The sequence below is a fragment of the Acinonyx jubatus genome, chromosome B4 (assembly GCF_027475565.1).
Source record: "Acinonyx jubatus isolate Ajub_Pintada_27869175 chromosome B4, VMU_Ajub_asm_v1.0, whole genome shotgun sequence".
Lineage (NCBI taxonomy): Eukaryota > Metazoa > Chordata > Mammalia > Carnivora > Felidae > Acinonyx > Acinonyx jubatus.
The window spans coordinates 45,528,323-45,552,384 of NC_069387.1; the positions used below are offsets into that span (position 1 = coordinate 45,528,323).

The window sequence follows — 24,062 nt, forward strand, 5'->3', positions numbered from 1 at the left end:
TGCACACGTTTTCTCTCTCTCTCAAGTAAAAAAAAATTCCATTTGTATTAAAATGAAAGGGAGATACCTATACTTTTTGTAGTGTGTAGAAACTTTCTGGAAAGATATACAGTGGTTAACTCTGGCGAGTGAGAGAGATGGAGTAGAGGTTTTCACCATTGACCTTATAACTTTATTGCTTGAATGTTTTATCAGGAGCACATGCTACTTTTGCAATAGAAAGCTAACTTTTTTTTTACTTTTACAAATGAAAAAGAGAAATTCCATCTGGTTAAGGAAAATTTGTGTAGAGAACATTGAGTTTTCTTTTATTTTGTCACCTTTCTTTAATATATTTTCAACTCTAATGAATAAATGGAAGATTCTAAATTCAGTCCCTCTAATCTATCACTGCCTCCATCTGCTCATCCGTCACTTGTTGGTAGTACATGTTATAGGCATGGCGTGGGGAACTGAAGAGCATTGATAATGTTTAATCCGTCTTCTATATGGTCATTATAGGTATCATCCACCTTGCAAAATGGACATAGTTCAGTAAAGCTGGGAATAAAAGGCTTCTCTGGAGTGAATTCCATGACTTACTAACATTTTCAAACTTTCTGTCCTTTCCCAGAGATATAACGTTAAGTTGAATTACAATTCTGGGTGACAGAGGGGTTAAAGTAATCTCTGGAACATACATTTGGCATGGTCGTGTAGCTGCAATGGAGACATCCCAACACTTCTTTGTCACCTGCTGCTTGTGCATGATAGACCCTATCGAGTCAGGCGGTTTGGCTTACGGCTCTGCTAATACTACTCACATCTGACCAAGAGTGAGAGACTTATGTCAGACTCTTTATTCGGTCATCACACAGTAAGAGTATAGGCCAGGCCGTTATACTCGAATATTAAATTCCATATGCCATATACCACACCGTCATATAGCATATACTACGAGTATGGCATGACATAGTATAAAAAATGTTTTAAAATAAATAAAAAGTACTAAGGAGGTGTCAATTGCATGTGGAAGAGCCACGTCCCCCCAGATTTAATTATTACTCTCCTGCTTAAACTCTTTTTTTAAGTTTATTTATATTTGAGAGAGAGAGAGCGCGCGCTTGCGCGCGCGCAAGTGTGAGCGGGGGAGGGGCGGAGAGCCGAGAGAATCCCGATCTGCGCTGTCAGCACAGAGCCCAAGGCAAGGCTCCATCTCACTAACCTCGAGATCATGACCTGAGCCGAAATGAAGAATCAGATGCTTCACTAACTGAGCCACCCAGGCGCCTCTCTCCTGCTTAAACTCTTGAGTGCTTCCCATACACCCTCAAATTAAGTCCCCCCTCTTGACATTCTCTCCCGTCTACTTCTTTGGCCCTAGCTCTTTTTTTTTTTTTCCAGCGTTTGTTTATTTTTGAGGGACACAGAGAGAGACAGAGCACGTGCAGGGGAGGGGCAGAGAGAGAGGTGGACGCAGAATCTGAAGCAGGCTCCAGACTGTCAGCACAGAGCCTGACTCCGTGCGGGAACCCACAAACTGCGAGATCATGACCTGAGCGGAAGTCAGATGCTTAATCGATTGAGCCACCCAGGCGCCCCTTTGGCCCTTGCTCTCGACACTACTCTTCCCATTTCCTGAGATGCCTGAGTTACAAGGTAACCAAACTGTTTGCAGTCCCCCATTGTTATTTCACACCAGTATGCCTTTGCCAATGTTTCTTTGCTTGCTTGCTTGAAAAACGTGTACCCACCCTTTGAGACCTGGCTCAGAAATCAGCCCTTTCAGCAAAGACTTCCCCTAGGTCCTCTTTATATTTTATATATACCTTTGTTATTACACTTAATGCGCTGTCATGCACTTATTCATTTACATACTTTAGAGAAGTATGCAAATGAACCCCCCTTTAGTGTGTAAGCTTCTAGAGGGCAGATCTTTGTGTATCTAGCTTTTGGCACAATGCCTGGTGAGAAGGAGCTGCCCAGTACATTTCTAAATGAGTGGATGGATTAAAAAATGAATTAATCATACTCCAACTGAAGGATTTCTTGGTAGCATAACACTTCTTAATAGTATAGTGACAAATCTGATAAAGTCACATCTCTCTTGGATTCTGTCTTATCTCTACCTCAACCCCAGTGGAACAGGCACCACCGAAGTCATTATAGTGACGTTCTTGTAACAATTGCTTGTGTGTCAACTGTTTGCGGGTGCAGTCTTGCATAGGGAAAGGTTAGCTTAAAAACACAAGTCACCAAGTATATATCATTTTAATCTTGACAGTGTACATTTAAGCAGATGCCCAAGTTTTTCTTCCCTCACATAACTAGCATCTCTCCAAACAAGCTTAGATAGCAACCTGTTTTCTTTGGCAAATTGATTAATGGGGACGTTACTCATATGCCTGGCTGTATGACATGTCCAATAACATTGTCATTTTGTTTATGGGGTGTTGGGTAAAAATATCCAGGAATCCACCTCCAGTGGAGTGACCACCTGTTTACTGGAAACATTAAACAGGGAAATCTGGGGAGGCAGCTCCCTTGAAGAATGCCGAGGGGGCTCTAATTCCATCACCAGCCAGCCTCCTCCCCCACAACAAACTAACTGCCTCCTCCAAGCTTAGCAGTAGCACCTGTGGAAATAAGAGACGAGCCATGCTGGGTACCTTACTTAGCACTTTGGTTGGCTGGGAACTGAGCTGCCCTGCAGGCACCTGGGCAAACTGCTCAGGGACCTCTTCCCAAGCCTGAAGGATGGCAGAGCTGGGGGAGCGGCCAAGTGTGCTGCGTCCGTGGCAAGGAGAGAAGTGTTCTTGATTTAGGAGTGAAACAAGGGAGGAAAGTGTGAATGAGAGAAGACATTGGAAATGGGGAGGAAACACAGCTATAGGGCAGAACACTGGGCCAGAGATCCCTACTTCCTCCTTTCCTGAGGGATCCTACAGTGTAGGTGGGAGAGGGGGAGGGAGGAGAGGGGTTACCAAGTAGAGAAGGTGTGATCTTGTCCTCTGGAAGCCATGGCCAGGTTCAAGGGAGCAGGCATGTATTTGCACCTCACCTGAAGCCGCCAGAACTGACCAGGTCAACAGACAAATTCCATGCTGAGTGGGAAAAGAGGCTATCTAAGGGAAACAGAAAGCCTGAAGTTTTCTAGACAAAACAGACTGGAGAAAATCTTACAGGATTAGGGAAAGGATAACCCTCTTCCAGAACCTGCTGTCTGAAAACACAAAAGGGCAAAAACAACACAGCACAAGAGCCATGTGGAAGAGGGGAGAGGGCCAAGCACAGAGGGGAGAGGGTAAGAGTCCAGGCTGACAATTGAGGTACAAACATGCAGCAAAAGATCAACGTTACTTGCACAATCCCTAGCTGCATGTGCGTCAGCCAGCACAAGGCCATCTTGAACTGGCACCGGGGCAACTCAAAAAGCATATTTGAGGGGTGCCTGGCTGGGTCAGTTGCAAGAGCTTGCGACTCTTGATCTTGGGGTCATGCGTTTGAGCCCCGTGTTGGGTGCAGAGATTACTTAAAAAAAATTTTTTTTAATAAAAAAAAAAAGGCAGCTTATTTGAGGAAGGCAGCATTACTTAAGACAAAATGACTTTCTATCCTAGTATAGAAAGCTATCTAGAGGCCACAGCTTAGATGTAAAGCAAATCGTATAAAATTCACAATGACATGTATGTACTCCTGGTAAAAAGTGGGAGGAGGGTGTTGTTACTTTTGTGTTTCGAGTCTCATAAAGGCACCAGGAGGGTCAGGAGAGGCTCTACCACCAAATTCTTAATACTTTTACATTCCTAAAATGAAGAATGAGAATTATGAAACGAGAATAGTTGTATGAACTCTCAGTTCTGATAATACTATCTGGTTGGAGACACAAGGTGGCTGTCTAAAGATCTAATTTAAGGGGAAAAAATGAAAGGGCGCATGGGTGGTTCAGTCAGTTAAGCATCTGACTTCAGCTCAGGTCATGATCTCCTGGTCTGTGAGTTCAAGCTCTGCGTCGGGCTCTATGCTAACAGCTCAGAGCCTGGAGCCTGCTTGATATTCTGTATCTCCTTCTCTCTCTGCTGTCCGCACCCCCCCAAATAAATAAATAAACATTAAAAAAATTTAAAGGGGAAAAATAGCTTAATATTTGCATTGAAAATATATAGATGCCTATGCAAAGTTCCTATAGATCACCCAGCTATGTGGTTATGTGCCCTAAAAGTTCCAGTAGAAGGCCCCAGAAAATGTAGGGCAGAATCAAGTCCAGAACAGAAATAAAAACAGAATAAATATTTCAATCAGATTAAAACACAAACAAACAAATGAGAACAACTTTGGTTCCTCCACACATCCACACACAGGGGATGTTATTGATGTCTTGATGTCCTGAAGAAGAGGTGATGGCATCAGAAACTGTTCTGAAAAGGCCACTGCAAAACTCTACAGGACTCGGGCACGGGGAAAGACTTTTTAAAACAGTATGTTTCATCTTGGATAGGTGAAGACCGAGAAATAGCATAGTGTGAATCTGTAAAAATCATAAACAGTGAGGGTAGAATCAACATAGACTTATTTACAATACAAGGATTAAAGGGTGTCCTTTGAACCTTGATTGAGATAAATTTAGAATACTTATTTTAAAGTTTATTTATTTAAGTAATCTCTACACCCAATGTGGGACTCAAACTCACGACCCTGAGATCAAGAGTTGCATGCTCTTCGGACTGAGCCAGCCAGGCACCTCTGGAATACACATTTTATTTTTTTAATTTTTAAGATACTTTTTAGGGGCACCTGGGTGGCTCAGTCTATTGGGCGTCTGACTTCGGCTCAGGTTATGATCTCACAGTCCGTGAGTTCGAGCCCTGCGTTGGGCTCTGGGCTGACAGCTCAGAGCCTGGAGCCTGCTTCGGATTCTGTGTCTCCCTCTCTCTCTGCTCCTCCCCTGTTCATGCTCTGTCTCTGTCTCAAAAATAAGTAAAAACATTAAAAAAAATAAATAAAATGCTTTTTAAATGTTTATTTATTTTGAGAGAGAGAGAGAGAGAGAGAGAGGCAGAGAGAGAAGGAGAGACAGAATTCCAAGCAGGCTCTGCACTGTCAGCACGGAGCCCAACACAGCCTCAAACCCATGAACTGTGAGATTCTGACCTGAGCCCAAATCAAGAGTCAGACACTTAACTGACTGAGCCACCCAGGTGTCTCTGGAATGTACTTTTTAAAAGGACTATCTCACATAGCATGGAAAGAAATCTTTTACTGATTTGGACACGTTTACGAATGACAGAGACTGAAATGGCTACCCAGCAGAACTCTGCTGTCTAACTGTGAAGGATAACCTTAGCTAGAACAAACATGCCATTCTCCCAAAGGACTGCTGTTGGTGGGAGAAATACTGTTAGCACAATTGGTTGGATTCCATGTGGTAAGACTTTCATTCTTATCAGATAATATCCGCACAGACCTTTTTGGAAACTGTCAGGTGACACTACCACTACTAGTATTATATGTTATCACACAAAATGTTAGGTGCTATGCCGTTCAGGTAACATTGTCTTGACCCAAGAAATTGACATTAGCCACCTTCAGACTGAAATGTTTTTGGAAACAAGTCTAGGTATAAGCAAAAAAAGTTTAAAGCTATATCCTGGAATGGAAGTCTTACACAGATGAGAGAACCCTTAAAATCAAAGGAATTGAAAATATGCTTTACAAAAATTCTTAACCTAAATATGTAAATGATCAAAAAATAAATGAAAATCTATGATACCAAACAGAAAACTCAAAATATCCATAATATTAAAAGATAATACCAGAAAGAAAGAATCAAAAGTATTTACATCTAGAGGCACCTGGGTGGCTCAGTCGGTTGAGCGTCTGACTTTGGCTCAGGTCATGATCTCAAGGTTCGTGAGTTCAAGCCCCGCATTAGGCCCTGTGCTGACAGCTCAGAGCCTGTAGCCTGCTTTGGATTCTGTGTCTCCCTCTCTCTCTCTGCTCTTCCCCTGCTAATGCTCTGTCTCTCATTCTCTCAAAAATAAATAAACATAAAAATTTTTTTTTAAAAAGTATTTACATCTAGCAACAGATAGCATCTAAGCAGATGCATAAAACATTAACACTTACATTGTCATAAATATTGTTTGTGCCTTCTTGAAAATATCTTTAGGGTCATAAGTAGGTCTGATAGGATCCCAATAGTAAATTTCAGGTTGCATTTTGTTTTTTATTTTTCTTAGAAATGGAGAAGAGGGGCGCCTGGGTGGCTTTGTCCGTTAAGCGTCCGACTTCGGCTCAGGTCATGATCTCATGGTCCGTGAGTTCGAGCCCCGCGTTGGGCTCTGTGCTGACCACTCAGAGCCTGGAGCCTGTTTCGGATTCTGTGTCTCCCTCTCTCTCTGCCCCTCTCCTGTTCATGCTCTGTCTCTCTCTGTCTCAAAAATAAATAAATGTTAAAAAAAATTAAAAAAAAAAAAAGAAATGGAGAAGATTGGGGCACCTGGGTGGCTCAGTCAATTAAGCGTCCAACTCTTGATTTTGGCTCAAGTCATGATCTCATGGTTCTTGAGTTCAAATCCCATGTCAGCCTCTGCGCTGACAGTGTGGGGTCTGTTTGGGACTCTCTCTCTCTCTCTCTCTCTCCTTCTCTCTCTTCCCTCCCCCTTCTTCTCAAAATAAATAAATAAACTTAAAAAAAAAAGAAATGGAGAAGATTGAAGCAAAATTTGGTGCAGTTAAGGCTATTCATAAAACAAGAGGTAGTTCCCCGGCTGCTCTCCTGGAATCTCCAGGTATCAAAGCCATGCTTCCTCCTGGATAACCCAGGAGTCATTGTTCCTTAAGAATGCAAGATCCAGAAAAGGAGCCCTGTCAAATTTCCATTCAGCAAACAACTCTAGGTTTACCAAAGCTTATGCCGGAAACAGTAACGTCAAAAATGAACTTTGATGGAAGAAAGCTGTTAAAAAAAAAAAAGGCATTGAGCTTTCAATGCAGGTTGAGTTTTTTTATTTACTCCATTACATGTGTCATGGTAAGTTTACACTTCTACGGGTCTGAGTCAATAGAGTAAAATGTGCCTGTCTTATGTGTGTCTGTTGGGTAAGCCCTCAGGAGAATTGTGAAAGAAGGTACCTTAGTCAGTTCTTCATTCTTTATCGCTCTCCTATCTCCACTGCCCTAACCCTCATTAGCCATTTGCTGCTTTTTAAATGCTCAAACCCGTGCCATGGCAATCAGATCTACCCAGATCTCTTCCCCTCTTACGACACCTATCCTTCAAAAGCACATATTCCTCTTTTCTCCCACACCTCAATCCCATGTGAAACTAATCTTTAGGCAGCAAATAAGAGGGAAAATAAAGAGGTACATTCACACTAAAGTGTAAGGGACTAATAGTGATGCTTAACAAGCCATCTCTTACAAAGAGCAGTTCAGCTTTAAACAGTTGCTTGCTGGCCAAATAATTATCATATTTCTTCAAATAAGGACACACTTGATTCTTTCCTGCTGGGTAAGGTATACTTTGGCTTAGGAATAGCAACGGTATTTAAGTAGAAATGGAGGGTAGGACATATTAAGAAAAGCTGTTGTTTTGAGAGAAGTTCTCTATGTTGGTGAAGGGGAAGAGGTAAGGGAAAGTTTGAACATGGAAGGTTTTGGTTCCGTGAGCTCCAATTTCTCTTCCTTATTTTTATGCTGATTAGGCCTTTTTTTCCTTCCTTTTCAGCAGACTGTTTTAGTCCTTCTTGGCCTTATTTATTTATTTTGCTCCTGCTGACAAGCTGCAGGCTGAATTATGCACTCACTCTTAAAATGTTCCTTTAGGTTCTTGCCTCTGAGCTTTCTAGCCAATGTGAAGAGTAAATAGGTACTGTGCTGTATGCAAATGTAGACATATTTGTCTGTGTAGGCCAAAGGAGGGGAGGCATTTTGCAAAATGCCTTAAGAACAGAAACCAATTTCTGAGTTGGAATACTTTATAGCCTCATGAAAATAAGCTCAACTTTTCAGAAGCAAAAAGTACAGAGGAATACTTATCTATAAAATAAATTGGAAAAAAACCACACACAAAACAAAACATGACTAATACTTCAGCAGTGAGTTCACCTCAAGCATTTCATGAATTTCACATGACCCACCCACTTTTTCTCTGTACCTCTGAAGATTACCATATCAGCAGCAATAATACTCTGTTGTTCAAGTGCCAGATTTACATATCAATGTAGCCATGGCATTCCTGAATGTAGAATATTGTACTGTTCCCGTTGTTTGTGGTTTCTATAATAAGGTTAATTTTTGTTCCCTTGCCCTCCTCACTTAATCTCATGCCACCCCCTACCTCTCTTCAATCAGTGGTTTGTTTTTTCCTTTGAATGAATAGTGATCCTCCTGTCCTCTCTCAGCCCGTGTCATAATTGGAGCTACCCACAAATTCACTGTACAACCACGCTGCATTTTAAAATCTTTATCATTCAGCCACAGATGATCAACTCTTTGAAAAGACAAGCGAGGGACAGAGAAGTCACAATGGGTCACTTCTGGGCTGACTCTGGGATACCTTCTTCCCCACACGTACGGTGTGTGTTAAGGTGGGTCAGAAGTTACCATGGTAGATTTCATGGCCACCTTCGTTTCTTTCTTGATAGCCTTTGTTTTTAATTATTGCTATTTCTAGATTGGAGATGGGTCCAGCAAAAATCGTCATGCCAGAACTGAATCAAACAATTTTCATTCCCAATGAAACTTTGGAAAGAGCTGGATAATTTTTAAATTCTTAGACTCGTGTGTCAAACTTAGTGGGAAGCCAGCTGGAGCCTAACAAGTTATTTTAATGAGCTTCCTTTCTCTCTGATGTTCCCCAGGGGATATGTGCCAAGCAGACCCATGTGGCTCGGGGAGTAACTTGATCGTCTTGGCTCTGTTTAGACACCTGTGCTCTTTTAGCCTAGTGGTAAGGGGAACAGGGGAGAGAGAGATGAGGGCATGGAAGGCATGCACACTTAGTGGCAGTGGGTGTGTGCCATGCTGCTTAGGAACTCACTGCAAGAAACTCCACAGCAGCAGAGGCTTGATGCATCATAGGCCAACAGTGCCTCTATGTGGGGTGTCTGGGAGTATATGAAATGTGCTTGTGTGTGTGTTGGGGAGGGAGGAGCGTGGAGGGGAGGGAAGAGAAAATTATATGCATTTTTAGAAGGAATTGCATGCCTCAGAAGTTCCTTCTGAGAAGGCAAGATAGGAAGAAAAGATTGAAAACCACGAATACAAAGCAGGCCCAGCACCCTGAGAAAAGATTCTTCCTCTAAGCTTCGTTCTGCTCCTTCAAAAATAAAAAAATGCATTTGCTGTGTTCACTTTACTTTTTTCAGGGATCAGTCTGACGCTCGGGGCTCCCTACCCCCTCCAAACAATTGAGCACATGGATATTAAACTTGGTCTGTATGATTTTCACTGGATGCCTTGTTTGGTGATTGTTCAGAGTCCCTTATACGTGTGAATTTCTCCTTCTTGGATTATAAAGTCCTTGAGGATTTATACTTATAAAAACTAATACTCTCTTGTTCTCCCTCCCCTCTTCATTACCAATTCTGGGTACTTTCAGCAAATGTTTAACATATGACTACACAATACTTCTCCTTGAGAATTTCTTTCCTTTACAAAGTCTTATTTTATGATGTGATTAAGATTTATTTTTATAAATTAAATTTAAAAAAATTAAAGTAGTTCCACACCTTCTAAAGTGAGCCTATTTATAATTCTTAAACTTAAATTTCTACTTTAATTGTATAATATTTCAAATGTACAGAAATATAAAGACAAAAATACAACACACACTCCACTTCCAGAGTTAACACATTTGCTTCATCTCTTTAAAAGTTAAATATAGGGGCGCCTGGGTGGCTCAGTCGGTTGAGCATCCGACTTTGGCTCAGGTCATGATCTCACGGTCTGTGAGTTCAAGCCCCGCATCAGGCTCTGTGCTGACAGCTCGGAGCATGGAGCCTGCCTCAGATTCTGTGTCTCCCTCTCTCTCTGCCCCTCCCCTGCTCATGCTCTGTCTCAAAAATAAATAAAAATATTTAAAAATAAATAAATAAATAAAAGTTAAATATAGGGGCACCTGGGTGGCTCAGTCGGTTGAGCGTCCGACTTCAGCTCAGAAGTCATGATCTTGCCGTGCATGAGTTTGAGCCCCACAATCGGGCTCACTGCTATCAGCCTGTCAGCTCAACCCGCTTCAGATCCTCTGTCCCCCTCTCTCTGCCCCTCCCCCACTTGTTTCTCCCCAAAATAAACATTTTTTTTTAAAAGTTAAATATACAACTAACCACTCCCCATCCCAAACCCTTCCCTCCCCCTTCCTAGAGAAAAATCACTCTCCTGAAGCTGGTGTAAAGACTTTCCTGTATGTTTATAGATTTCCACTGCATGGTTCAAAAGGTCCTAGTCTTCCTTCCTGAGGGGCTGGCAATGGGATCTGCAAACCGCTCATACACAGCCTCTCTGTAAGGACAGGGTGGATAAGTGCCATTACAGAGGACTGGACACACTTTTGTCAGCCAGGATGCAGGAAGAGAGAGTGGTGGAGGATTAACCCAGGGAAAAGCAGTTTCACCTCAAAGAAGAGGACTTAGTGACAAGGGCAGAGCTAGGGAAGCAGAACTGAGGCCAGGCTGGGCACAGTAGAAGGAAGCTAGAAAGGGGTAGAAAGCAGCCCCTGGAGCAGAACAGAAGGGGTATTAGGTGAGGCAGAGGAGGAGAGCCTGTATGAGCACAGACTTTTGCTCCCATAATCATCAGAAAGGAAGTGGCTAGATGTCTCTGAGACCTCCAGGAATGCAGCTTGGGGGTTACAGGTGCACCTCTGGGGGGCCCTACTGGTGAAACCCCAACATGACAGACCCATTAACAACGGCATGACCTGGCTCTGTGGCTTTTATTTGGAGGAACTGACCTGCTTTAGTTCCTCTGAAGCGTTATATAGATCAGTCAGAGATGACTCAACTTTCCTGTTACAGGCATACCTCAGAAATAGTGTGGGTTCAGTTCTCAGACCACTACAATAAAGCGAGTCAAATGAATTTGTTGGGCTCCCAGTGCTTGTGAAAGTTATGTTTACACTATATTGCAGTCTATGAAGTGTGCAATAACATGGGGTCTAAAAAAAAGTGTACATACCTTAATGAAAAGGTACTTTATTGCTAAAAAATGCTAACCATCATCTGAGCTTTCAAGCAAGTTGTAATCACTAATCACATTGCCATGACAAACATAATAATAAGGAAAAAGCTTGAAATATTATGAGAGGTACTAAAATGTGACACAGAGACACAAAGGGAGAAAGTGCTGTGGGGAAAATGGCATCCACAGAGTTGCTCAAGGAGCATTGCCACAAACATTCAATTTGTAAAAAGCGCACTAAAATGAAGTGCAGTAAAACAAGGGATGCCTATATTATTCTTCCTCAATTTGGAGTTAAAAAATAAAACAGGGGTGCCTTGGTGGCTCCATCGGTTGAGTGTCCCATGACCCCAGCTCAGGTCATGATCTTGCAGTATGAGTTTGAGCCCCATGTCAGACTCTGCATGGACAGGGTGGAGTCGGCTTGGGATTCTTGCTCCCTCTCTGCCCCTCCCCACCTCTGCACACGCTTTCTCTCTCTCAATAAACTTAAAAACAGGAAGATAAAATAGAAGTCACTCAGTTAAATTTGATTTTCAGATAAACAATAAATACTTTTTTTAAAGTAAAAGTGTGTCTTAAATATTTTATGGGACATACTTATACTAAAAAGGTGCTTGTTTATCCTAAAATCAAGTGTGAGTGTTCTGTATATTTATTGCTAAATCTAGGAACTCTACCTCAGTTGAATTTTGGGATTTAAGGGTCTTTGAAAAGGACTCGGTCAATGAGTTCTCCAGAATAACGTTAATGAACGTTAATGAATTTGTGAAGTTCTCAATGGTTTAAGCTAAAACAACAAAAAGATCACTAACTTTATTAAATCAGAAGGATACAAAGGCATTCTTATTTTTTGATGGTTTTATTGAGATATAACTCACATACTTTAAAATTAACTCATTTAAGGGGCACCTGGGTGGCTCAGTCGGTTAAGCAGCCAACTTCCGCTCAGGTCATGATCTCGGGGTACGGGAGTTCGAGCCCCGCGTCGGGCTCTGCGCTGACAGCTCAGAGTCTGGAGCCTGTTTCAGATTCTGTGTCTCTCTGACCCTCCCCTGTTCATGCTCTGTCTCTCCCTGTCTCAAAAATAAATAAAACGTTAAAAAAAAAACATTTCACTCATTTAAAATGTACAATTCAGTGGGGGTTTTTTTGTTTGTTCTGTTTTGTTTTGTTTTTTTAAGTAAGCTCTATGCCCAACATGGGGCTTGAACTGAAGCCCCTGAGATCAGATGTAGCATGCTCCACGGACTGAGTCAGCCAAGGGCACCACAATTCATTGGTTTTTAGTATACTCACAGAGTTGTGCAGACATCACCAAATCAATTTTAGAACACTTTCTTTCCGGCGTCCCTGGGTGGCTCAGTCAGTTAAGCATCCAACTCGATTTCGGCTCAGGTCATTATCTCACAGTTCATTGTGTCAGGCTCTGCGCTGAGAGCGCAGGGCCTTTGGATTCTTTCTCTCCTCTGTCTCTACCCCTCCCCTGCTCTCTCTCTCTCACTCTGAAAATAAATAAATAAACAAACAAAACAAAAAAAGAACATTTTCTTTTTTTAAAAAAGATTTTATTTTTAAGCAATCTCTACAACCAACATGGGGCTCAAACTCAGAACCTGGTATCAAGAGTCCCATGCTCTACCAACCAAGCCAGCCAGGCACCCTTAATTTTAGAACATTGCCATCACCTCAAAAAAGAAAACCAGTGCCCATTAACAATCTCCCCCATACATGCCCCCACCTCCCTGCTGTTCCTAACCCTGGCCGGTCAACTGCTTGGTTTGTTTCCTTTAATGTACCTACTTAGACCTTCCATTAGAAATGGAATCTACAATATATAGGCTTTCACTTAGCCTATTTTCAAGGTTCATGCACACTGCAGCATGTATCAGTCCTTCATTCCTTTTTATGGTCTTCTAACATTCTTTGAACATATATACCACAGTCAGTTGTCCTGTCCGTACAATGATGGGACATTTGGGTGGTTTCCACTTGTTCGCTATTATGAATAATGCTTGTAGGATACAACATTGGTGTACACGTTTTCACGCAGAGGTATGTTTTCATTTGTCTGGACTTGTTGGCCATATGGTAACTCTATGTCTAATATTATGAGGAACCGCAAATTGTTTCCCAAAGCAACAATTTTTTGTTTTTGTTTTAATAAAGAACCTTGAGGGTTTCCTCGGTATCCCTAAAGAGGGCCCGCTCCCAATGCTCCTCCTTCAGGGGCGCCTCTGCAGGGCCTCAAACTCGCGCCACCGGCGCCCACAGCTCTGAAGTCCAAAAGAGCACACTGTTGGAAACGTAGTCTGATCTCCTGGCTAGCCCCTCCTCCGCCGCGTTCAGAAGCAAGAGGAAAACAGACGCCTTGCTGAGGCTATGTGGACATTGTAGTTTTCTTCCTAGTCAGCCTTGCAGACGGTGCGTTAGGGAAAACTACAATCCCCAGAATGCCGCCGACTACGGCAACTGACGAGGCCATTCCGCGTGCAGTGCTCCCGCCCACCCTCCCGTCCGGGCGGCTCTCCAGGGAGTCTGTAAACACACCCAGAGACTGTCATGGAGGGGGAGGAGGAGGCGGCGGCGGCAAAGGGAGGCGTTTTGGGCCGCCTCCAGGGTCCGCTCTGTCATTCCTGAACTGGTCCCTCGTCCCCGTGACTGTGGCCTCAGGGAAGCGAACTGTTAGGCGAGAGGAGGAGACAGTCAGAACCATATCCCCTTCTTCCCCCGGGGCGGGGGCCGGGCCCGGCCAGGCCGGCTGAGCCGGGAGAGGGGAGGGGGAGGGAGCGCCTGGCCAGGCCGGCCTGTCCGCCGAGATGGATGACAGTAAGGTAAGTCCTGTGGTTTGCACGCGCAGCTGCTGCCGCCGCCGCCGCCGCCGCCGCCGCCGCCTGCTTGTCGCTAAGTGCTAGACTCGCCGCTGAACCTCAGCTTGGTAGCCTCGCCAACACCCGGGAAACACCTGCCTTAGACATCCCTGCGCCTCCAGTTGTTACCCCCTGTACCCAGCCAGAAATTCAGGCAACAGGGGGCTGTGTTTTTCCAGAAAGGGCCTTCTCCTCTGGAAATTTTTCACTCCCCGGACAAGCCTGTTTGTCAGCTTTTCCAGGTAGCGCAAACCCTAGTCCTTGACTTGCCTAGCGAGATAAGTGAAGAAACTACCGTGTTTTCTCTTTTTGCCTTCCCCGGCCCTCTCCCACACTTTCTCCGGTGTGGAGACCTTAATTAGGGCACCCTGAACCAGCCCTATTCCCCTTGAAGGTTCCCCTTTCTTCTCTCAGGCTCCCTTACTCAATGCCCCATTCATATAATCAGTTCACTCCCCTTATGAGCTATTTTCCTGTGGTTGGTTGGAACACTGTGCGAAGCTCCTGTTGCTATTCGTCCAGAATCTAACCTCCTCTAGAAAGCCTTCTCTAGGAAAAGTAGTGAATTCCTTCTTGGTAATGTATCTTAATATTCCACTTCCATCCGTCTTTTGCCATTAAAAAAAAAAAAATCACTTATCCCTATGATTCTAGCAGGCATTATTCATAATTGGGTAATTCACATAGTTTATGTATACCCTGTCTTTCTGTCTATCCACATTAGTGTTGTCCAGTTTTATTTCATGAAGATATAGGGATGGTCAGCTCATTACTCATCAGCTTACTGATGTTCTGGCATGTTTAAGAAACTGGACTTTTTTTTTTTTTTAAGGACTCAGACTGCTAGACTTTGCCAGTCTTTGAAGTAGAAGTTACTCCTTCTCTTTGCCTTTCAGAGGTCCTACTTTCCACAGGCTCTGGCATACTGCTCATGCTAGCTTTTTCCTTTGTTTCGGTGCTCTTGTCCCCCTCCACTTAACCAGTAACACTTTGCTGCGGTCACATTTTTGTTTCACCCATCCTTAGAATGAAAACACTTCTCTCTTCTCTGTGCTGTTTGTGTTAGTCTACATCATCGCCTCTTCCCGTTCTTGCAGAAGGCTCTGAGAAAAGTGATAAATGAAGGGAAAGCCCACTGCAGTACTCTGAAATTGAGACTCACCTAGAGAAACAGTTTGCTTGTGAAGTAGCAAACCCTAATAGGAAGTGATATTTCCAAGACAGAAAGAGGGAGTTCTGAAAGTTTTCCAGGAACATTAGAAAATGATTTTCCATAAAAGTCTTGCTAGCTTGACTGTTCAGTATTGATTTTGAAAGTAAATCTGAATACCGTATCCCTTCTCTTTTGTAGAAAATAATGTTACAGCTCTTTAAGGATGCTAAAATAACATTGTTCTTTAATTTCCTTAATTTGAGGCTCTCACAGTATATTCTACATAATTTTTAGTTTACTTTTCAGACCTTTGAAACATTTGATAACTTTCTCAAAGTCGTTGGTAATCTCAAATTAAGTCCCAAGAAAAATACATTGGATTTTGAGTTATTTGACTTGCCTATAAAATCACATAGGAGTTATTTCTAAAACTAGCAAACTGTGGTGGAGGGTATAAAATTGTATTGTTTTCCCTAAAAGCGTGAAGTTAAATTTGGGGGGTAGACTATCCATAATTTATTTCCTATAGGGTTCACAGGGAAGCAAAACGAACTCAGTTCTCATTCTTTTTAATTGATTGTTTTTATGAGAGTATTTAGAAACCAGCAGTTTCTTAAATCTTTAATGATCATGCAGAAGGAAATCCCTTCAGAGGTCTCTGGATGGATAGTGCCTCTGTAAATACACTACTTTCACTTTGAGTACATATCGTAGTTGTGGATGAGTAATATTTAAATGCCATGTACAGCAAGACTGGACCGCTCTTCCAGCAGTCAGGCAGTATGAAACAGCCCTTAAACAAGTCTTTGGCAGCTCCCAGGCCTGCCTTTCTCTGTGCTCTAGTTGTTACAGTCCTGCAAAATTGTATTTTCCTCCTAGCATATACATGTACTTACACACAAAACACATTTCCCCTCACATTATGTTTAAGTGATGGAGTCTCAGGTTCCCTTTTTTCCTGTATAAGGGAAGGTGAGAGTTGGGGCCTGGAATTGTGGTGACAGGAGGGCAGAAAGGATGACAGACTGGCCAACAGCAAGGCCAGGGGAACGGGAAGAGGATGAAGTGGGCAGGAGCTGCAGTTCTAGAGAGACAGTAGTTGAATGAGCAGGTCAGGAGAAGACGATGATGATGTGAGGACCTCCCTTTAAAAAGATTCTGTATTCTGAGTTGTTTTCATCAGTGGCAACGAGTGAGTGTGCCAGGAGCTCTCCACATTCTGCCGTCCAGCTTTCTGGAGTCAGAGTAGGACAGATTTGAATGGGAGTGCAGCTTTGCCTTTCAACCGACTAGCAGTGTGCCTGACACAGCATAGAGTACTTGTTAATAGTGACTGAAGGAAGTGGGGACAGAGTGTCATTAAGGAGATTGCCCTGACGTACCTGGGCTTTGTTAATCCATGTGCTCTATTGAGCCAACCACCCAGAGTATACAGACAATGGCAAATAGCAAAAAGAAAGCAAGAGATAGATTGGGCATCTAAAAGTGGGGGCTTGGGAAAGTGTTAAGTAGCAGAGATCGAACACTGACTGAGTAGATCTCTACTAAGCTAGTTGGGAAGGAAAAATCTTGGCTAATTAACCTTTCTGAGCTTCCATTTTATCTGTTAAATGGCCAATACCTTTTTCACAGGCTTTGCTGAGGATTAGAGGTACTACATTATCATAAAGCATTGAATACAGAGTCTGACATATAGTAAGCACAAAAAATGTTATCATTACCAAGGAGTGACTTCCTTGGTAGTTGACACAGTGCAGTAGGTACCTGAGATGCTCATTTTAGCAATTCTTAATTGCACGCTGTTGCATAACATTTGGAGCCATGTTTATATTTATACCTACACTACCCTTTGCTCCTAACTATGCCCCCAATGGGACAGGGCAATGGGATGGGGCTTGAAATGAACTTAAACTCTGCATTTAACTGTCAGATTGTGAGAAAGATAGTCTCCTGAGCCCACCTGCATGTCTACTAGTAAAAAGTGCTTGTTTTTATGAAAGCTTCCTCCTGATCTGCTGCATTCAATTACAAAGAAAATTAACGTATGTTATTTTCAGAGGCTTTGATCATAGAAGGTTCTTACTTTTTATTTTACATTTGACTTCTATGTTTATTGAATGAATGACTAATACAAATTGAAATATCCTAGACTAGATATGTTCCTGCCTCAGACTAAGCTGGTAATAGACTACCATATAATATTGCCTGACAGTTTAGGGCACCAAGCTTCAGTTGAGTGACTGACAAGAGAGTGGGTCAGACACTGGCCACAATATGCTAATATGAATACTGTTCTCCTTCGTTCTTCCTGTCTACCTGTATTACACACGATTTTCTAAAAATGAGTTTTCTTACACCTTCCTTACCTCTTAGGTAAGAAGACAAGGTCTTCTGTTCCATTCAGTTCTGAGTAGTGTTGGTTCTCACAAAAATTTTAACTTGGCCAAAGAATCTCTTTGACATTCCTGGACCTGTCCTTTGGCCCCTGAAGTCCCTCCTATTGACCCTTTATCCATCTTTTGCTACAGTTGGAACCACCTTCCTTGAGCAGTGCCACAAAACTCAGACATTCTCTGCTTTTTCTTCCGTCCTCTTCATCAGTGCTTTCCACGAGACTAAAACAGAAGAGCCAGCTCATCTACTAAACAAATCTCTGACAGATTTAATGTACCTTCCTTTCCTCTCTAGGCTGCCTGCATATATTTTTTTAAGATTTAAAAAAAAATGTTTAAGTTTATTTATTTTGAGAGACAGAGGCAGAGAGAGAAAGAGTGCACGAGCAGGGGAGGGACAGAGAGGGAGAGAGAGAGAATCCCAAGCAGGCTCTGCACTGTCAGCACAGAGCCCCATGTGGGGCTCAAATTCAGGAACCATGAGATCACGACCTGAGCTGAAATCAAGAGTCGGATGCTTAAACAACTGAGCCACCCAGGCACCCCTATACTGCCTGCATATTTTAACTAAGGTACCTCAAAAGATGGTTTAACCCTAAGGAGCAATTTTAATACTACAGAAACCAGCTGAAATCTAAGTTTACATATCCTTATTTAGAACAATTCACTCTCCTAAGGTTTTCAGAAAAGTCTGTTTATTCATTAATTCATTAAATATTTGTTGGACACATAATATGTAAAGGCATTGTGCTAGACAGAGACACAAAAGTGATAACGTTTATAACTATTCTTGGAAACTTACATTTCAGTGGGCTAAGCAGACAGAAGAAAAATAATTACAATATAGTGAGGTAAAAAATAAGGGCAATAGAGGTAAAGTGCTTTTGGAGCGGTAAGAGTAGATGCCTGTACTAAATAAAGCATATTGCACTGAATAAGTACTATGGTAGAAGTTAGAGCAGGAATTAAAAATTTTTCAGTAAAAAGTCAGATAGTAATTATTTGCTGGCCATGTGGTCTCTGGTGCAGTTACTCAGCTCTGCCATTTTAGCACAGAAGTAACCATAGGCAGATTTAATGACTGGGTGTGGCTGTGTTCTAATAAAACTTTATTTACCCAAAACAGTCAGTAGGCTGGGCTTTGCTTTCCATCAGCGCTGTCGTTTGCTGACTCCTAAGCTAGAGCATAAAGCATAAGTAAAGGTGTAGGCAGAGATAAGGTTGGAAAAATAATCTGGGGCCAGATCATGATATGCCTGGCAAGTTAAGCTAACACATTTTGGTCAGTATTTTTTCAAAATGTGGAATAAAGAAACACCTGCTGACCCAGGATCTTGGGAATAGGGCGTGGGAATCTGAATTTTAATTAGGCTCCCCAGTTGACTGGCTCATATGCTTGCCGAAGTTTGAAAACCAAGGCTATAGATGTTGGGGAGCCATCAAAGGATTTTAAAGCGGAGGTGACAATATCAGATTTGTGTTTTTAAAGGAAAAAATGCTAATGGCTATATGGAGAATGGATTAGGGTAAAGATGTAGGAACCAGCATAAGACTAGAGGCAGAGGGTCCGATTAGGGAAGAACATGGATTTTGGCATATAACCAAAGACCAGATCTCATTTCTACCACTTTCAAGCTGTTATGATTTTGAACAGATTATTTAATCTGTTCCAAACTGAATTTCTTCACTGGATGGATTAATAAAACTTTAATGAATTATTGTGATAATTAAATGTAATAACAGTTGACCTTTGGGGCACCTGGCTAGCTCAGTTGGTAGAGTATGTGACTCTTGATCTTGGGGCTGTGAGTTGAAGCCCCACCGTTGGGCGTAAAGCTTACTTAAAAAATGAACAGTTGACCCTTAAGCAACATAGGTTTAAACTGCCCAGATCTACTTACACGTGGATTTTTAGAAAATAAATATAGTACTGTAAATATATTTTCTCTTCCTTATGATTTTCTTAACATTTTCTTTTCTCTAGCTTTATTGTAAGATTACAATATGTAATACATATGACATACAAAATGTGTGTTAATTGACTATGTTATTGAGCAGGTTTCCAGTCAACAGTCTAGTAATAGTTAAGTTTTGCAGGGTAGTGAAAGTTACAGATGGTTTTTTGACTGTTCGGAAGTTGGCACCCATCACCCTTGCATTGTTGAAGAGTCAGCTGTATATATGTGAGCCCATATCAGAAGAACTTAGTACATCACGGGTTCTCAGTAAATGCTAGTCCTTTCTGGCCCCTCATCAGTTTAGATTGCTCGTAAGAAAGGCCTGAGCTGAAGACCATATTGAGGCTATTGTAATTTGGGTTGTGGTTGATGTAGCATGCATAAAATCCTTCAAGGATGAAGAATGTGGACAGAAGAGAGAGCTAAAAAGACAGAACCCTGGACTAGAAGGATCAGAAGAGGCTGAGGAACAGAACTCCGCAAAATAAAGAGGGTTAGTGATCCAGGAGAACCAGAAAAAAAAGGGGGAAGGCAGTTCTGCCATGTATCTAAGGGAAGAGAAAATTTTAAAGAGGGGACTTTAATATGAGATGCCACAAAAAAAGTCAAACAGCAAAGGGGGGTTTGGAGAGGAGTATCCGTTCTATTTGGAAAATAGGGGATTATTTATGATCCTAGCAAGAGAATTTTCCCTGGAGTGATAGGGTAGAAGTGAAAATGTAGCGGTTGAGAAAGAGGTGGGCGGGGAAGCAAAGACAGTTAGGTATAGACCGGCTCCTAGTGAGTCAGTTTGTAACAGTTTCAGGCATTGCTGAAATCTATGTAGTATTATATTTAGCTTCAAACAGGCATAGGTGTTGGGAGAGGAGAGGCAGGAGTTAACTCTCAGTTCAGAGAGGCCTACTTTATCTTCTTTCTCCTTCCGTTGACTAGAAAAACTGGCAGAAAGGTTAGCAGCAGGAAGATGTGATTAGACTTTTGTTTCTGAAGATCTGGTAAATAAAAGGCCTAACCCACAGCTGTGAAGGAAGTTAAGGGAGTCTTAACACCAAATGAAAATGCAGCTACCTGTTTTTTCTTTACAGTGGTAAAGAGCAGTAGCTGGGTACATTCCTATCTATCTTATTTTTCTTTAATCAGTTGGAGATAACTTTTCACTTTACATTTTAAAAAGAGTGAAGTGAACCCCCTTGCTATTTTTTGCCTTTAGCTGGGGCTGTTGCTGCCACTTCATGTACATGCAATAATCCTCTTAGACTTACTTAACAGCTTGAAACTTTTATGAGTTGCCTTAAGAATTAGAGCGCTAGGATGTAAATAAGTGCAAAAAGGGTGGTAAAATAGTTAAGAGTTCTTCATTGGTTTTTCAGATTTTATATCCCTTATGAGGGAGCTTTTTTTTTCTTTCTCTTTTTCTTTTTCGTTTTCTTTTTCTTTTTTTTGTAGCTTCTATAAGTTGGCAGTCCTGATAATGACATCGAGTTAAGTCAGTTTTGAATAGTCCTAATTTTTCTTTGCATTTATTCATTCAATTATCAGTCTTTTAATAAATGCCTCTTAAATTTAGCCTGTCTCAGGGCTGGATACAGTGGAGATTGGGAAAGCAGAAAACACAGCTTTTGTGCCCGAGCAGCTCACGTTACCTGGAGGAGATAGAACTTAAATCTGTGAGGCCACTAAAAAACAAACAAACAAAAAGCAATATAACATATAAATTCAGTGTGTTCAGTATATGTTCCAGACATTTGGAGAAGAAAAATGACATATGGGAAGACGGTGATTGTCAGGGAGAGCTTCAGAGAAAGAAGGCTAGAGCTGATCCCCTAACCAAAGAAAGCATAACATTTGCCATTCTGGATGGTAGAGAGGTGGAGGGAACATTTGGAGAAATGGTGATATTGAATAGATGGGAATGGAGGGGATGAGGCAAGGTCCTAAGGAGGCATGACTAGATATGATTCCCCTTTGGGGAATAATGAAAGAGAAGATTGCCTTGGTTAGCAGGAGCCTGGATATAGTGGGCTGACTAGTGGCCCCTGAAAAGAAATATCTGTGTCCTAATCCCTGGATCCTGTGAATATCACCTTATATGGTAAAAGTGAATATTACCTTATGGGGTGGGGGGGGGGGAGAGTGTGATTAAATTAATGGTTTTGAGAGGAAGAATTTATCCTGGATTATCTGTGTGGGGCCTAAATCCAATGACAGGTGTCCTCATAAGAGTAAGGCTGAGAGAGATTTGGCAGACAGATATGGAGGCGGTGTGACCACAGAGGCAGAGATTGGATTGACGTGGCCACAAATGAGGGCATGCTGATAGTTCCTAGAAGCTGGAAGAGGCAAGGATGGATTCTCCCCTGTGCTCTCCAGAAGTAGTGCCGTCCTTCCAGACTCTGGCCTGCAGAACAAACAAAGAATACATTTCTATTGCTTTCATCACCACCAAGTTTGCGGTAATTGTTAGAGCAGCCACAGGAAAGTGATATACTGGATATAGTGACCTAGTAAGCAGTGCTGAGTCAGAGGTCTTCTCTTGAGCTGGAGAGTGACATGGCCAAAGGGAGTTTGTTCTTTCTGTAATGATCAGATACTGCGTTTTTACAATGAAGGAAAATACACCAACGTTATTTTAATAAACTGAAAAGAAAGGTTAATTTGGTAGCTCTTTGCAGGATGGATTAACTAGGAAGGTGGGAGTGGAAAAGGAGAGATGGTAGGGAGCCCTACTGAGAACTTATTGTGATAATCTGTGAGCAGAGCTCTGACTAATATAGGCAGTAGGAGGAGAGAAGAAGCGCTCAGATTTTATAAAGGAATAGATTGGCATGACTTAAGTTGGTGGGTATGGAGAGCCACAATAGTAGAGGGAGATTTCAAGGAAGCATAAAATGAGAAAGTTGTTAGTTAACCTCCTCACCACCACCCTCCATCAAGTGCCTAATGCCACAGTGAGCTGGAGTAAATGAAAGATATATGGCATTAATAGAGCAGTGCCTATAAAGCACCTGTCAGTTTTCGAGCCTTTGCAGGGCATGATGTGATCAAGTTAATGAGTCCTACCATGAAATCTGGAGGGGAATAGTTATGCTTATGATAGTGAGTTACCTTGTGACAAGTTGCTATGATGCAAATCAGGGGTCTTAGGTCCTAGACCCTGCTCTGACACTGAAATTCTCTGAACTAAAATGTTGCCATCTATAAAACAAAAAGAGATCACTGTGCATATCTGTGTGTGGGTATGTGTGTGTATACATGTATCCTTCTACCACCATCACTCCTGTATATCCTGATATCCTGTCTTTTATTATGTTATTGCTTTTTTCATGTCTTCTGCGTCTTATGAGTCTATATACATTACAGTTTAGGACCCTATGTTCTTATATCAATATTCCTGGAGTTTCACAGAATTTGGGGACATGGCAGGTGTTCAGTAAATGGTTGTTGAATAGAGGAAATAATTTTCCCCTCTTTACCTGAAGAAGATGGCTTTTCCCTCACTGAAATGGTGTGAAATAACATGAGATAACAGGTAGAGTGCCTCACTCAAGGCCTTGTCCATGGTGAGTGCTCTCTTCCTGCATACTCCAGTTTGGCCTTGAGTTTAAGTGTTTGTTGTTAGCTCCTAAAAAGCTAGAAGTAAAATGATCCAAGAATCTTTGGAATAGAGTTTAATCTGGACACTGGAGCCTTCCTAATAAGAACCCCTGGAGAGCATGCAGCTCCTCTTTCTACAAAAGTTAAACCTGTTGACTGGGAAGCCTGTGCCATCCACACTCAGGCCTTTGCAGGCTAAGTTCTATTTTTTCTCTGTAATGGTTAAATTTAGAATTATCAGGAACTCCTTCTTGGCTAGATCCAGTCGTTGTATGTTAATTCTCAGCCTTTTTAAGCTCCAAAATTAGAACCCTTATGCTTGACCCCTCCCCTCTGTAATATTCTTTCTCCTCATAAGCTTGTGTCTCTATGCCACATTGATTCTTCCTTTTCTATTATTCTTTCCGCTTTTTAAGGTTCACATATTTTTTTAATAACAGCTGTCTTTTTAAGATAATGCCTTTATTGAAAAATAATTCACATCCCATAAAATTCATCCTTTTAAAGGGTACAATTCTGTGATTTTTATTAGTACAGTTGACGCTTGAACAACATGGGTTTGAACATGTGGGCTCACTTACATGCAGATTTGTTTTTTATAAATACAGTGCCATGCTATAAATGTATTTTCCTTATGATTTTCTTTTTTTTAATTAAAAAAAATGTTTAATGTTTATTTATTTTTTGAGAGAAAGAGAGACTGAGCATGAGTGGGGGAGGGGGAGAGAGAGAGGGAGACACAGAATCTGAATCAGGCTCCAGGCTCTGAGCTGTCAGCACAGACAGAGCCTGATGCGGGGCTCGAACCTATGAACCTTGAGATCGTGACCTGAGCTGAAGTCAGATGTGACTAAGCCATGCAGGCACCCCATCCTCGTGATTTTGTTAATAATATTTTCTTTTCTTTAGCTTACTTTATTGTAATAATACA

General features: G+C 41.9%; 1 protein-coding gene across 2 annotated transcripts in view; it reads left to right on the forward strand.

Annotated features, from left to right (window-relative positions):
* CREBL2 (cAMP responsive element binding protein like 2) overlaps window positions 1–24,062 on the forward strand; it is a 65,857-nt gene that overhangs the window by 25,278 nt on the left and 16,517 nt on the right. The window contains exon 1 of one of the 2 annotated variants that reach the window (XM_027035589.2): window positions 13,858–13,997. The exons of the other annotated variant lie outside the window; for it this stretch is intronic. Coding sequence (XP_026891390.1) covers window positions 13,983–13,997 — 15 coding nt within the window. The 5' untranslated portion in view covers window positions 13,858–13,982. Of the gene's footprint in view, window positions 1–13,857; window positions 13,998–24,062 lie in introns of those variants that run through there. 2 annotated transcript variants of the gene reach the window in all.